The 15,894-nt window shown below is 43.4% G+C and overlaps 1 protein-coding gene across 1 annotated transcript; it reads right to left on the bottom strand.

Moving 5' to 3' along the window:
• Positions 1–303: 303 nt before the first annotated feature.
• ift27 (intraflagellar transport 27 homolog (Chlamydomonas)) lies at positions 304–7,457 on the bottom strand. The gene is made up of 7 exons (XM_018746050.1): positions 7,303–7,457; positions 6,526–6,605; positions 3,452–3,511; positions 3,282–3,341; positions 1,820–1,937; positions 1,574–1,683; positions 304–894 (listed from the first exon to the last, which is right to left on the bottom strand). Exons 1-7 carry the CDS (start codon positions 7,334–7,336, stop codon positions 796–798), a joined length of 561 nt encoding a protein of 186 aa, XP_018601566.1. The 5' UTR covers positions 7,337–7,457; the 3' UTR covers positions 304–795.
• Positions 7,458–15,894: the final 8,437 nt, after the last annotated feature.

Here is a 15,894-nt window from a genome sequence, read left to right as displayed (position 1 = left end):
ACAGCACTAACACCTCACCTTATGGATACAACTGGGACTGGAAATCCATTTGTAATTCCTTTTCATATCTGAATTCATAATCAAATATAGCTACTAAAAAGGTTTTAGTTCTAATCATTTTAACACTGAGCTATTTTTCAGATTACAACTAATTTAAAATGACTGAAATTAAAAAAAAGCTTCTATAAACTGACACCAACTGAAATATCTAATAAACATCATAATCATCATTGTGTTACTGATCACCAACACAACACTAGACATGAGCTGTAAACACTGTGGAATTAAGTCAAATTAAACTGGCACCACCCTGCTATTCTGTTTTGGTGCACTTTAATGGTAATAGAAATACAGGCTTACTTTGCTTCCCTCTAAACAAAAAATTCAGGGAATAAGGCAAAAAACTGAAATATGAAAAAATAAACACACAAAAATATTTTTTCACCATGAACCAGTGTACAGTGTGACCTACTATGATATTTTTACAGGTAGTATGAACAACTGTTTTTGCACTCTTTGTTGATATTTAATGCAGCAGTGCATCACTTTCCAAATGTGCTACAGTGCAGTGCAATTGCGCAAAACAGAAAATCTTTAACGAGTGGTAACATGTACAGGAATATGAAGGTATGACATGTCCGATGTCCAGAGATCCTCCACTGTGAAAGTAAGTAAAAATCGTAATAATGTTGGTTTGATAAAAGCATGTTGATTGAACGAATGCCTTGTGGACAGTCATCATGGCACTGAAGCACCTGGAACATGTGAAGACTGGTGTTTTTTGGTGCTGTTGTCCTAAGCCAGGCTCTGGATAGTCTGGACACGGTCTTGGTACATGCCATAGAACGCCTGGGCCAGAGACACGAAGGGAGCCTCGCAGTTCTCCATCTCCTTCTGCAACACACACCCAAAAATTTTAACAATTAAAAAAATCTAGGTACTCAAACTTTTCAGACCACAATGCTTTCCTGTATTACAGTTTCTCCATCTCCCTCTTTTGTCAAGTTTTTCCTTTCTGAGAGCCTCTTAACTCCCACAAAGTGACTCCACATTTAGTTTCACTCAGTTGATATTCTGTCTCTCCGATATATCGCTGGTACATGTGGGAAGCAGTTTGTCCTACTGTTACTAGGTAACAGTATTTCTAATAAAAACAGTGAATGGACAGTATTATCAAATAGGATATTAAAATAGCATTTCAGTAAAGCACAAGATCTCATTCAGAATGTGTTTTACACAGTCTAGCAACTTGCAGCAATGGTTCATACGGTTCACTAAGGGGAAACTGTGTTCATATCCATTTCCATTAGGTCGACTACCTAACAGAAATTACACTTTATATATGAAAGATGTTTCACACGTGGATCCTGACTTTATAGAAGACTGTGTAATGGATATGTCCATTCATCATAAACCACCTGTCCAGTGCAGGGTCGTGGTAGTCCAGAGCCCATGAACAGAGTTCCAGCTACAGCGTGAAGAGTGTGACAGTACTGATGGAAATGTGTGTTAAGAACAGCACCACTGTCAGGAGGGGCTGGTTACACGGTCTGAGGGGAGAGCGAAAACTCACAGCCGAAGTCTCGTGGTACTCCAGCCCCTGGCTCTGCGCCCACTCCTGGGCTACGGCCATCTCCACTTCCCGCCGTGATGACAGGTCTGACTTGTTGCCCACAAGCACCCCTGCATGGCCACAAAAGCACAGGTGGGTATTGTGGACTTGGGCCAGCTACCAGAATCCAGCTGCAGTGACAGGCAGAGCGGTGGACATTCATCCGACCCCTGTTCACCTTGACATCAACCTCTCTGGCCGCCTCACCTGGGACCTGCAGGCCCTGGCAGTGAGCCCTCACCCTCTCCAGCCAGCGTTCGCAGCTCCTGAATGAGGTTTCGCTAGTAACATCAAAAACCAGACACAACACCGAAGGCTGTTTCCACTGCACAGAGGAAAGACACACACACCAACAGCATCGTTAAAAACCGCACCTTCAATAACACACAAATCAAACACACAGCAACTCAGTTATGAACCACAAAACTGAACACCATGTAACCTTGTTACTTGAGTGTGTCAAAACAAACAAGGTAGCTCATTATGGTTAATTTAAATTTGTTTAAATTTTGGGGGGGGGGGAAAAATCATTTTTAGCAATTCTCTAAATCACACACACACATACTGTCTGAAACTGCTTGTCCCATGCGGGGTCACGGGGAGCAGGAGCCTAACCCAGCAACACAGGGTGTAAAGCTGGTAGGGGAGGGGATACACCCAGGATGGGACACCTGTCCGTCACAAGGCACCCCAAGCAGGACTCGAACCCCAGACCCCCCAGACAGCAGGACCCGGTCCAACCCATTGCACCACCACACTCCTGCAATTGTCTAAATCTATAAAGTAATTAAGGTAGTATTTTGTGAGCTATAATGAACAGGTTGTTCCCCACTTATGAAATACACGACTTACAACAATCCACACTTACAACAGGCATCCCATCAAAGTTATTATATATATTATTTTTGATTCTAAGAGATTTGGCCTTAACATCTGCTGCTGCAAGGCACCAATATTTTTTACTGACAGTGTGTCCATCCGTGCCGTAATTTTATTTACAAAAACATTTTATTTTGTTTACATTTTGTCTTTTATTCCATTCACTTTTTGGACCACAGTCCTGCTCTCTGGTGGGTCTGGGGTTCGAGTCCCGCTTCGGGTGCCTTGCGATGGACTGGCGTCCCGTCCTGAGTGTGTCCCCTCCCCCTCTGGCCTTACACCCTGTGTTACCAGGTAGGCTCCGGTTCCCCGCGACCCCGTATGAGAGAAGCGGTTCTGAAAATGTGTGTGTGTGTGTGTATTTATATCATTACTATGATATTAGTACAATTTTAACATGAATGTTTGAAATAACAGCTCTATTACACAACTTAACATTCATGTATATTGATTGATTATATATCCTTATGGTTTCTAAAACATAGTTTAAGAGGGCTGGCGACTTAATGACAACATCAACGTATGACAAGGTCGCCAAAACGGAATCCTGTCGCAAGTCTAGGACCACCTTTACATACCAGCAAGTTTCGCCTGAAATCTTCAGTTCATTTGCATTTACTGCCTTCTGAGTTTCATTCCACAGTGTCTTTGTGAGCTTCACAACCATAAGTAATGGCACTGAAGCTGTTATGAAAGCTGAAACACATACTGCTGATGACGGTGCGCACAGAGAGAAAGAGGGAGACAGAGGGAGCTGCAAAACAGAGAACAGGAGCCCAGATGCTCTCACCAACTTTTCGCATGCTTCTAAAAAAGTCTCCTTCCCAGCCGAGTCGAAGATAAACAGCTCCTGCAGCAGGACACCAAGAGGTGAGAGGGAGCCTTTCCACTGTTCTGTTGGTAAAGCATCAAAGTAAGTGTCATCTGGAAGGAGGACAGGGGAACAGAGGAAGTACTCACCACGCTGTCACTGCTCTCGGGGATGTTCACAGACTTCATGAACAGCTCCACGCCTGCTGTCTGCACATGAGCAAAGAGGCCATCATCACAGATTCCCCTCTGGCAGCATTGCTCCACTGTTCACTCTCTACTTAACACTCCACCTCAGTCATCAAAATAGGCATCTGCAGTGACCTCAAGTACCCTAATCGAGGGTACTTTAGCAGAAGGTGGCAGAAGATTCCACCCCACCCCTTTGAGTACAATACAGTGGTTCAAACAGTATGCTACCTGCTGCTCCTGATATTCAAGGGATAAAGAGCAGGACACTCAGACTCCACCCCTCTGTACTTGGAGTTAAACCATCCTGTAAGCAACAAACACCCAAAGTTCATGTCTCTTCTCACATGGGGCTTCACATAACGTTGGAAAATTCAAGGATGTTACAGGACGTGAAGTCTGAGTTTCACAGGTACCTGTAAGTGTGTCACAAGTTAATTTTTCACTTTGTTGGGATCTCTCTGATAATGAGAAACTTAAATTTAGACTAAGTGAACGAGCAGTTACCAATTACCCAACAAAATTTGAGGAATCTGATACTGCAGATAATAATAATTATCCATCCAATTTATAAAACTGCTTCTCCTGAGGGGAGTGCGGTGGTGCGGCAGGTTTAACTGGGACCTGCTTTCCAGTGGGTCTGGGGTTCGAGTTCTGCTTGGGGTGCCTTGTGATGGACTGATGTCCTGTCCTGGGTGTGTCCCCTCCCCCTCCAGCCTTGCGCCCTGTGTTGCCGGGTTAGGCTCCAGCTCACAGTTTTGGCAAATATGTGTGTCTGCACTTCCCCTGAGCAGGTTGAGGTAAACAGGAGCTTGTCCTGGAAGCAATGGGATGTCAGTCCTATTATTATTAGTTAATAAAATTAACTAGACTATTAAGTAATTTAGATGCTTTTCTCCAAGGTGACTTACAATAGCAGGTTTGTACACCAGCCTGTAACAGGGACAGCTCAGATTTGTTTTTGAAATGGATGAAGATATTGAAGTGTGAGCACACTGCACCTGAAGAAAACCTCAGAAACCAGGTAGTGGTGAACTTTGACATTGGAATACTTCCTTCGGATTTCCCCTCATTATATCCATCCATTAATTGCATTGTCCACTGCAGGGTCAGGATGGTGCAGAGCCTATTCCAGAAGCGCTGTGAGTGAGGTTGAGTACACCCTGGACAGGACACCAGTCCATCACAGCCTCATATCATATGTGGCCAAGAAAATACCTCTTTTTGGTCAATTCCCAAAGTACCTTTCATTAGGTCACAGGTCATTAAAGGACCATAGTATCCCCACTTGAGAAACTAATGTATTACTTACATAAGAACCCTGACAAGGATTTCTCTTTTCAACTCAACATTTCTCTAAACAGGAAATCAATCATTTTCAGTCCTCCATTTTTACTTTATGCCAGTGAACATTTATTTAGCAGACACTTTTCTCCAAAGCAACTTCCAGTGAACTCTATGTAGTGTTATCAGCCCACACACTTTATTCACCAAGGTGACTTACACTGCTACATGCACTACTTACAAGGGGACACTCATCCATACATCAGTGGAACACACACACACTCTCTCTGTCACTCACACACTATGGGTGAACCTAAACAGCAGGTCTTTAGAGTGTGGGATGAAACTCACGCAGAGAACATGCAAACTCCACACAGACTGAGCAGGGATCAAACCCACGTTCTCTCACGCCACCCAGGTGCTGTGAGAGAGCAGCACTACTCACTGTGCCACCATGCCACCCCATAAACAAAGAAACATTTCTAACTATAACTATATTCGAAATGTACATTTTCTCTTTCCAGATAATGTACAATATTCTGATCATTTTACTGCCGCCTGACACTAGAGATTTTGACATATTAACAGTAAATGCTTAAATGTGTCAAAACTTAAAGTTCCACTGTATGACTTGTATGTTTCCAAGGAAATTTATTCATTCATTTGAAAGTATAAGTGAGCCAAAAAAGTAAGCTGAATCAAGGCCAGCTCCTAATAGAACTTTATAAACTTTGAAAATAATTTCAGATATGTTGGTCAGAAAAATCTGCCAGTTTTACAAAGTCTATCTTTCTGCATTTAGCAGCACAAGAAATGAACGAAAACGCCAAAAGATTACTGTGTACACAGTAGAGCAACACAGTCTGAAGAACTTGTTTGTGTGATGTTATGCACAGTGCGATTATGTTCACAGGGCCCTGAACACTGTACAATTACCAGGTCTGCTGCATTCATTATCGAGTTTCCTGTCACTAACAACCCTCAAGCATGCTGATGCAGGCAAAGCTACAAGGACTGTATTGATGAGCGCTTGGCTTCCTTTCAGACTCCCCTCATAAGCTGCAGAAATACACTCAACTAACTTTGCCTGAGCTACATATCATGCACCGCTAGTAATGCAACTTCCCTAAACAGTGTTCCACCCCTCTCACCAGCTTGGATGCCTTGAGTGTAAAATTTTAAATATTTCTAAAACCGTATGCAAGAAGCGTTTCAGGAGGCCTGGGGGTAGCAGATAGTGTAACTGTTAGAGTCACCACCTTCGCACTCAACGGACCTGGGATTGAATTCCACCTCCTGCTGCAGTACCCTTGAGAAAAGTATTTACCCTGAACTGACACAGCAAGAATTACACAGCTGTATTAATAGGTACGTAACGGTAGGTACCCTAACACCGCAAGTCAATTTGGATTTGCAAGTCAGTTAAATTAATGAACGTAGATTTAAATCCCACCCCCCGTGTTTCTGGATAGTTCTGTGTAAGGAGTGTTTGTCAGTGACCCTGTACAGGAGTGTTTTTGTGTAGAACCACATTAGTCCCCCAGTAATAAACATGCAACTGAACCAATCTGTGCCGTGGAGTCGGCTTTGGAGTCATTGAGCCAGAAGAAATTATTGGGTTACTGGAGTCGGAGTCAAAGGTTTTGTGCACCGACTCCACAGCCCTGGCACCCACATGGACTCTAGCACAAGATCCGGACAAAATTAAAGGTAGGTGCACAGAGAACAACATGCAGATCAAAGGTCACCACCATGGTGTAGTTCTTCTGGAAGTGTGCTCCATCACTGCGGAACATCTGAGCCAAGGCACTCTTCCCCACTGCAGCATCACCTACATGCAGACACATGAGCTTATTTAAGTGCGCATTAAATTCTACAAAAAGAAAAGATGACTACAATCTGAATCTCGTTTAAAATGGACAGCCCATCATTTTCACTTTAGCCTTTGGTAAAACTATTTCCTGCAACAACTAAAGTCCAGCAGGCAAAAAGCCACTGTTAAAAGTGGTTTATAAGGGAACAACTGATAAAAACAAGCATTGACTAAGATTAAGGAAAAGGGATTTTCTGTAAAACATGTAATATGAATTTATATTACTTATACGTCAGGGGAAGTAAATCCGTTTTTATTGTTCTTTTGTAATCACTTAAAAATCATTCAGTCAAAGTGAACTCATTCAAGTGTGTAGACAACTGCCACATGCTGCGTGTTTAAGATAAAAGCAAAATGAGGCGTTGAACAGCAGAGGAAGTCTGTTTAGAAATATAAAGGTAGTGTAACAGAGTCAGGAATTTAATTTTTTATGCTTTACTACCAGCGCCATGTGGATTAAATCAGCTGCATGTTATTGAATTCATTCTAAATGCAATCAAACAACTTCTGTCAGTCTATTGGCGTCTGTGACACTATCTGAATTTGATTAAGACCAAATAACCTGTCATACATAATATTATAATATACTCAATCAAACTGATGACGTAGAATTCTAGCTAGCAAACACGCTAACAGTCCGACAGCTGCAGCTTACCGAGAAGAATGCACCTCGCTCTCAGTTTCACCATCACAGATGGAAACTACAAATATTTTTTCATCGATTCCTAAAGTTAAATTTCTTTAATTTTCTTCGCATTTCATTTTACACCACCACATACACAAAGCAGTGCATCTCCCTGTTCCTATGGCCCTGGTAACTTATGTGTTTCCTGGAAACCTACATAGAGGCCTCGTATTGGTTGATTCAGGGGAAAGGGTGATATATTCAAGCATATTATTGGATACCACAAAAACACGTTCTATTAATCTTAACCAATAGAATGAGTCATTAATCTGACTCGCGTTATAATTGGCCAATGACTCGCCTGTCTTACCAGTACTGAGACAGAGACACAGAGGTGGAGACATTGCGGAACAGCTGTGAAAGTATTTTCTGTTTATTGTAATTTGTTTGATTTATTGTAGTATATTACAAATTCAGAGGTATTCTCCAGTATTCAGCCCATCCTTTGAAAACGAAGCATAGAAATTAAACAAAAAGGAGCAAAACGATTTAAGTCCAACTCCTCCAGAAAAGCACCATCACTACTAGTTTATTTTCCTGTTGATACGGTTATAAAATATAAGGAGTTAATTTGGGTAGCAATAATACCGCTGTTCCAGCCATAATTTTCCATAATATCTTCCAAAATCACTGGCACACACAGAGTGAAAATGCAGAATATATTCAATAGCAGGGACCAGGGTAAATAGACACATGCTGCATATGGACACTAGCGGTAATTACATTTTGGGAAAGAAAAAAAAAACTGGCTTGTTTCAATAAAAGGAATAATGTCAGAAGTGTTTTCATATTTTCAAAGAAATATTGAACATAGACATGGCATGACTCAGGTTGAAAAGATGCTTGTTGTCCTGTGCAGGTGACATGGCTTCCTGTTAGTTATCATGGGTCGCGAACCGCACCCGCCATAGTTAGATTATCTATTGCACTGCAACAAAACCCTGAGTTAAATTGGAGCAGAAGTGCAAGAACCAGTTCTTGATGGCCACTACTGTTTTTATATCCGAATCACTTCCGCAATTGCTCTTGCATTTTTAATTCCTCAAAACATAACTTCACAGTAAATATTTATTAAAAACATTGAAAAATAACTGCTAAATGTACTATACATTTGGAAACCTAATAATGTTAATTATGTAATTGAAAGAAGGTTAGAGCACAGCTGCAGCCACCTCCTGCCAAGAGCTGTGTGACACTTTGAATCTCTTCCAGCTCCTCAGAACTTCCAGCTGAGCTAAAATTAATTAGGCAAGTCTAAGTTGTTAATGTAGCTCTCATTATTAATCATCAATTACGCCCTCCCTCGCGTGCCCATAAAACTTTCACGATGCACCATCACTTACACTATCAGTGATGCTGGTGAGCTGTCTCGAGGCTGGGTCTCGACCTTCTGCAGATATGTGTCTGCATTGCACTCCCGGCTACACATAACGATGTGTGTCACCCCATGACTCAACTCAGCTGTAACTCAGAGTCATAAGCGCCTGTGAACTGTTGCCCTCCTGGGAAATTGCTTTCAAAGAATCCCAGCAATCAGCAGGACTTATAATAAAGGCTTCTCCAACAGGAGCCCCTTTTCTCCCCAAAGGTGTACATAAACTATCCATCTAAGGTGTACCAAGTCAGCAATTTCCCAGCAAAAAAGCCTAAATCCATGGAGAGCTGTTCCTAATGCGGTCAATATGCTGCAAGTTGCCCAAATTGATTCTGGAAAGGCCTTTGAGCAGCAAAAACCTTTCAGATCAAAGTGTGACTGACCTTCAGCTACAAGTAGCCTGTGACAGAAAAGCCTCAGTCGGATTTCAATATTGCGCTTAACACACTCAGTGCATTTTATGGCACTGAATCTTACCCCAATAACTTTTTGTTGCTTTCGTCTGGAAGCGACTATGCTGATGGTTTCAATTCACAGGCATCATCACCTGCCTTCCATTGAGAAACAAAAATCTTTTATTGAAGGTGCAGCACATGGGATCCTGCTGAATACCAGCAACCCCCAAGTGTTGTCTGTGGTTAATGGAGATCTTAACTGTATTATTATTATTAATAATATTAATATGAGTGGGTGCGGTGGCACAGCGGGTTTGGCCAGGACCTGCTCTCTGGTGGGTCTGGGATTCAAGTCCTGCTTGGGGTGCCCTGGGATGGACTGGCATCCCGTCCTGGGTGTGTCCCCTCCCACTCCGGCCTTGCGCCCTGTGCTGCCGGGTTGGGTTCCGGCTTGCCGTGACCTCAATTGGGATAAGCGGTTTCAGTCAATGTGTGTGCATTTTTTTTTTTTTTTTTTTTTTTCCATTTAGCTTCCATTTTTCTCCTAAGCTACTTGCAAGGTTTGTATATTAAGCCAGTTGAATACTGCAGGGTATCACGCCCTCCTCAGTGCAACGAGGATCACCTGTGGCGGATCAGGGGACGACCATATAAAAGGGCGGTCCAGGGTTCATTCACATGCAGAATTTTGTTCAGCCTTGATCTTTGCTCTAGTGTGGGGCTTCCTGATTACCTATCTTGTCTCTTCCTCCTGGTCTCAATCCTGTTCTCCCTTCTCTTGACTCTATGATTTCCACGACTTCCTGCTTGTCTTACAGCTTTTGGAATGTTCCTCTCGTTAGATTTGTGTATCGGCAACCCTTGGATTGTTTTTTTGACGGTGGTTTTCGGATTCCCCTTCTGAACCCCGACGCTCCGTGTTTGGGTCCGACAGCTCCCTTCCGGAGTGCCGGCATGACAAAGGTTTCAGTTCAGGCTAAACATTTTGATCAAGGGTATGGGAGCAGGGGATCAAATCTGGGTTCTTGGACTGCAAGGCAGAGCTCTACTTACTGTAGTGCCTTTTGCCAAATTTATGTACATCATGCATCTCTAGTAATTAAACTCTCTTTAGTCCAACTGGTGACTGATGCTGTCACGCCCTCCACCTTAGTGCAATGAGGAACACCTGCAGCAGATGAGGGGATGAGTGTCTAAAAGGAAAGCGTGGCATGCACACAATTGTGGAACCTTGTTCAGCCTTGTTACTCACTTGTGGTTCTTGTCTTAGCTCTCCTCACTTCCCTGAGTCCTTGTTGTTGTCCTCACCCATCTTCCTTGTTTCCCTGCACCCGCTCCTGTAGCTCCGTGACTTCCTGGTTTACCACGACTTCTTACCCGTTTACTGGATTACGTCTCTCAGGTTCTCCTTTCGAATTTCGTTTGCACATCGGTGACCATTTGCCTGTTTTTTTTCGACTATGTCTTTTAAATCATCCCTTGAGAAACCTTCCTGTGCTCTGCACTTGGGTCCGGTGCTTCTGCTCCGGGGGGCACTGTGACAGAGGCGTCATACCTCTAACAGGAACATATTTCTTCACTAGACTGAAGTTCCCAACCACTTCACCTTACCAGCAATATATGTATGGAGTACTACAAAGATCGTTTAAACAGTATGCATTATTGATTCACTGACTTTTTTTTACACTTTCTCATGACCGTTGCTATGAACAGCGGTGTCTGCTAACTGAATGAAATGTATTATGGAGTTGTTTGGTCGGTTCCAAGAAGACCCTACTAACTCTGTGCTATCATGGCAGAAAAGGCACACTCAGGGGATCTGTGTGCAGTGACTAGTAAAACATTTACAGGAACATGGCCTCTTACATTCTCTTTTAGGAGCTTGTTAAAAGCAATCACCCAGATTGTTGGTGGTATAGTTGGAGTGGCTGCCTTTGGCTCCAGAGGTTGCAGGTTCGATCCCTGCCTCAAGCTGTCGTACCCTTAAGCAAGGTGCTTGCCCTGGAAATTTTTATTGTCACATAACCAAGTTGTATCACTGCATACATACTTGTCACCTTGTGATGGACTAGTGTGCTGTCCAGACTGCGTAACCCCCCCCAAGCAGCCTTGTGCCCAATGTTTCCATGATAGGCTCTGGCTCCCTGCAACCCTGGTTGGGATAAGTGGTCATTCAGATTGATTGGTAAAAAGAGGTCATTGCTAGTCACAGCTGCCAACACACAGTGATGCCATTTAAGTTACTTTAAACCAATTCAATTTAGCTGGAGAAGTATATGGCAGTTACTTTTAAGTTGCAGGACACACAAATTGCATTATTGTCAGCTTTGTCTGTCATCCATCCATTCATTTTTCTAGGCTGCTTAGTCCTTCTAGGGTCATGGTGGCAAAAGGGAGAGCAGAGAAGCCCAGGCATCCCTGTTCCTTGTGACTTCCTCCAGCTCAACCCAGGGGATCCCCAGCCACTCCTAGGCCAACTGGGAGATATAATCTCTCCAGCGGATCCTGGCCGTGTCTGGTATACCTGCAAAAGGAGGTGTTCGGGGGCATCCTTACCAGATGCCCAAACCACCTCAACTGGAGAGTAAGTCCCACCACCCTGTGAATAAAACTCATTTCAGCCGCTTTTATCTGCAATCTTATTCTTTTGGTGATTATCCAGAGTTCATGACCATAGGTGAGGGTAGGGACATAGACTGACTGGTAAATAGAGAGCTTTGCCTTATGGCTCAGCTCCCCCTTCAGCACTGCAGTCTGGTACAGTGACCACATTACTGCTGCCACTGCTCCCAGTCTGCAGCCGATCTCATGCTCCCTTCTTCTCTCACTTGTGAATAAGACCCCAAGATGCTTAAACTCCTCCACTTGGGGCAAATTCCCTCCCCACCTAAAGGGGGCATGCCATCCTTTTCCATGAGAGAACTATGGACTCAGACCTGGAGGTGCTGATCCTCATACCAACTGCTTCACACTCGACTGCAAACTGTTCCAGTGCATGCTGGAGGCATCCGTGTGATGGTCTCAAGAGGATAACATCATCTGCAAAAAGCAGAGACATCACCTTCCGACCCTCACATAGAATGCCCTCCTGACCTCAGCTGCCCCTTGATATCCTGTCCATGAAAACCACAAACAGGAGTGGGGACAAGGAACGAACTTGGCAGAGTCAAACACCCATACTGAACGGGCTTGACTTAATGCTGAGGATGCAGACACAGCTCTTGCTCGGTGTGTACAGAGACCGAATGTCCCCCAGTAGTGGCCCCGGCACCCCATACCCCGAAGCACCTCCCACAGAATTTCTCAGGGAACATGGTCGTAGGCCTTCTCCAAGTCCACAAAACACATGTAGACTGGATTAGCACACTCCCATGCCCCCCTAGTTATCTGTAAGAGGGTAAAAAGCTGGTTCGCTGTTCCACGGCCAGCATTGTTCCTTTTCAATCTGAGGTTCAACTATCGGTCGGAGTCTCCTTTCCAGCACCCTGGCATAGACTTTCCCGGGGAGGCTGAGAAGTGTGATACACTGATATTTGGCACACACTCTCCAGTCCCCTTCTTAAAGATATAGAGACCACCACCCCAGTTTACCAGTCCAAAGTCACTGTCCCCAAGGTTCATGCAACATTGCAGAGGCATGTAAGCAATCAGAGCCCCACAACATCCAGGGTTTTAAGCAGTTCTTAGTAAATCTCATCCACCCCCAGTGCTTTGCCACTGTGGAGCTTCCAACTACCTCAGTGACTTCAACCAGGGAAATGGACTCTGGCCCTGACTCCTGCAAGGGAGGCATATCTCTCAGGTTTAGAAGTTCCTCAAAGTGTACCTTCCACCTCCCAACAATGTCCTTATTTGAGGTCAGAGTTTCTCCACCTTTGCTGAGCACAGCTTGAGCGAGCTCCTCCAACCCATCCTGAGTGGCCAGATTGTTCTTCAGAACCTCTTTGAGGCTGACCAAAAGTCATTTCCATAGCCTCTCCAAACTCCTCCCATATTCCGGATTTTGCTTCAGCAACCACAGCCGCTGTTGTCTTTTTCACCTGCCGGTACCTGTCTGTTAAGTCAGGAGTCCCCAGAGCCAACTAGGCCCTAAAGGCCTCCTTCTTCAGCTTGACGGCTTACCTTACCACCGGTGTCCACCAGAGGGTTCTTGGGTTGCTGCCATGACTGGCACCAACAAGCTTTTGGCCACAGCTGCGCCTGGCTGCTTCCAAAATGGAGGTTTTGAACAGGATCCATTCAGACTCTATGTCCCCTACCTCCTCCAGGACATGGGAGAAGTTCTCACGGAAGTGAGAGTTGAAATCATTCTGGACAGGGTCCTCCAACAGTTATTCCCAGCATACCCTCACTATGCGCTTGGGTCTGTCCACCAGTTTTCCTTGCCATCTGATCCAGCACACCACCAAATGGTGATCAGTTGACAGCTCAGCACCTCTCTTCAACCAAGTGTCCAGAATATGTGGCCTCAAGTCAGATGAAATGACTACAAAGTCAATCATTGACCTTTGACCCAAGGAGCTGTGATACCAAGTACACTTATGAGCATCCTTCTGTTCAAACATGGTGTTTGTTATGGACAAACCATGGCTAGCACAGAAGTCCAATAACTTTTCACCATTTGGATTTAGATCGGTAAAGTCGTTCTTCCCAATCACCCCCTGCCATATTTCCCAGTCATTGCCAATGTGAGCGTTGAAGTCCCCCAGCAGGACTATGGAGTCTGTAGGTGGGGCCCTGTCCAGAACACCACCCACTTTCTCCAAGAAGGCTGAATACTCTGAACTGCTGTTTGGTGTATAAGCACACACAAAAGAGTTTCCTCTCTGCGACCTTAAGTTGTATTGAGGCCAGTTTCTGGCGCGAGGGTCTGTGACACCATGGACCACCCTGACCCTTCCTGCTGTCTGAAAGGAATTACATCTGACCCCATGCTGGACCTTGCAGGTGGTGGGCCCACATGGCCCTCCCACATTGCCTTTTCAGGCTGAGCCTAGCCAGGTTGCATGGGCTGCCCGGCCACCAGGTGCTTGCCTAGGAACATTACCCCCAGGCCTGGCTCCAGGCATAGGTCCCGGTGACCCTTTTCCGGGCAAGGTAAACATTGACTTGTTTACATTCACCATAGGGGTTTTTCGGATCGTGTTAGTCTGGATCTTCACTCCAGACCTGGTTGCCATGGGACATCCTACCAAGAGCATACTGCTCCCGACGATATACTGTAGCTCTGGAGATCCCTAGATGACGCAAGTGCTTCCTCCACAACAAGGCCCCGATCCAGGAAAGGAGCTCTGTCTTTCCTTTCTCAAAACTGCTGTATTGTACAATTCCTTTTAGTGTGCACCTGAAGTATTTTATTAAGCCATAAACATTAACATTAATGTAATACAGGCATTCTTTGGTTTACAAACTCTCTTTATCTGAAATTTCATAACAATGACTTTTGATGCCTAATTTTTGATGAAACAGGAAAATCTGTACAGCACACAGTATATAGATCTGTATAGCTGTATAACAAAATTTATCCAAAGTGTGTCCAAAGACATTTGATTTTGCATGTTGTATGAGTGAAGCAGAAGTGCAGTAAAGTACTGTAATTAGCATATATGCATCCAGATCTCTCTGTCAGTGTGCGTGTTAAGCTCAGCTCATTCAGTGTTAAGAATGTAAATGTTGCTTTAAAAGAGTGGGCTATTATGGAAAGTATATGAAATTTCACAGGATTGTCCGTCTGCCATATAGGGTGTGTTATTTAATTGAATGATTGCAAGGCATCAGAGCAATTAGCAGAAAAGGTTTAGATGATGGTTGTTCAGATATGTATGTCCGTTTCAGCAGTAGTGTGCAGCTTTATGTTGTTATATAAACAATGAGTACAATAAATGGAAGATATTAAGTAGATCCTTGCTTCGTTTATCTCTCATTCTGAGGAGAACTGATCAATTAAAAAGAAAAGTAGGAATTGCCCCTGAGCAGTAAGTGTCTAAATGTGTTTTATATGGTGCTGAAATCACAGGTTGAGAGTTATAAAGGTGTTTAAAGTATTCTAATGATATTTCTGAAAATTTGTTTGGTGAGTTTGGATTGAATGGGCTTACATTATTAATTTCCTTATTAACATAATGTGAAATAGGCTTTTGCTATCCACCCCGTTTTTAGAAAGAGATTAATTTTGTTTTTCGAGGGATGCCCGTATATTAAACAGTGTAATATTTATGTAATATTTTCATACATCATACTGCATGTAACAAACCCAGTGTGAGGATGACCATGTCTGTTTGAAATGCCACTTACTAAAATTGTGTGGTCTACCTGATTTAATTTATCAGTCCTCTTCTTAGAAAGCCAGTAACCACTGGAGCTACTTTACATCATGAGCTTCACATCCGTTGTTAAAGAACATAAAACCTTTTTGCACCTTTTACAAAATCATGGTGAAAATAATAATAATTCAGTAAGCCAGGGCAGCTAATAACCATATTATAAACTCATGGTCTTCTTTCATATGGGACTCATTACAGTAGCGTCAGTTTGAGGAAAACAGTAAAAAGATGAGTAAACATCACAGATGATGTATTTTACGATTATTGTGTAATTATAGTATCAGTAACAGAATGTTAATTTGCACAATTATTATTATTATTATTATTATTATTATTATTATTATTATTATTAATTTTATTATAGCCTATATTTATATTAAATAATAACAACAACAACAACAATAATAATAAGAAGAAGAATAGGGGGTGCAGTGGCACAGAGGGTTTGACTGGGTCCTGCTCTCTGGTG

The sequence above is a fragment of the Scleropages formosus genome, chromosome 20 (assembly GCF_900964775.1).
Source record: "Scleropages formosus chromosome 20, fSclFor1.1, whole genome shotgun sequence".
In the NCBI taxonomy this organism is placed as follows: domain Eukaryota; kingdom Metazoa; phylum Chordata; class Actinopteri; order Osteoglossiformes; family Osteoglossidae; genus Scleropages; species Scleropages formosus.
This window is presented reverse-complemented; position numbering and strand designations above follow the sequence as displayed.

Excerpts from the sequence above, each read along its gene's own strand:
- ift27 (XM_018746050.1), bottom strand. The coding sequence starts at position 7,336 with ATGGTGAAACTGAGAGCGAGGTGCATTCTTCTCG. Across the intron at positions 1,684-1,819 it reads CCAGGGCCTGCAGGTCCCAG|GGGTGCTTGTGGGCAACAAG; the intron begins GTGAGGCGGCCA and ends GTGGCCATGCAG. Across the intron at positions 895-1,573 it reads AGTACCACGAGACTTCGGCT|AAGGAGATGGAGAACTGCGA; the intron begins GTGAGTTTTCGC and ends TGTGTGTTGCAG.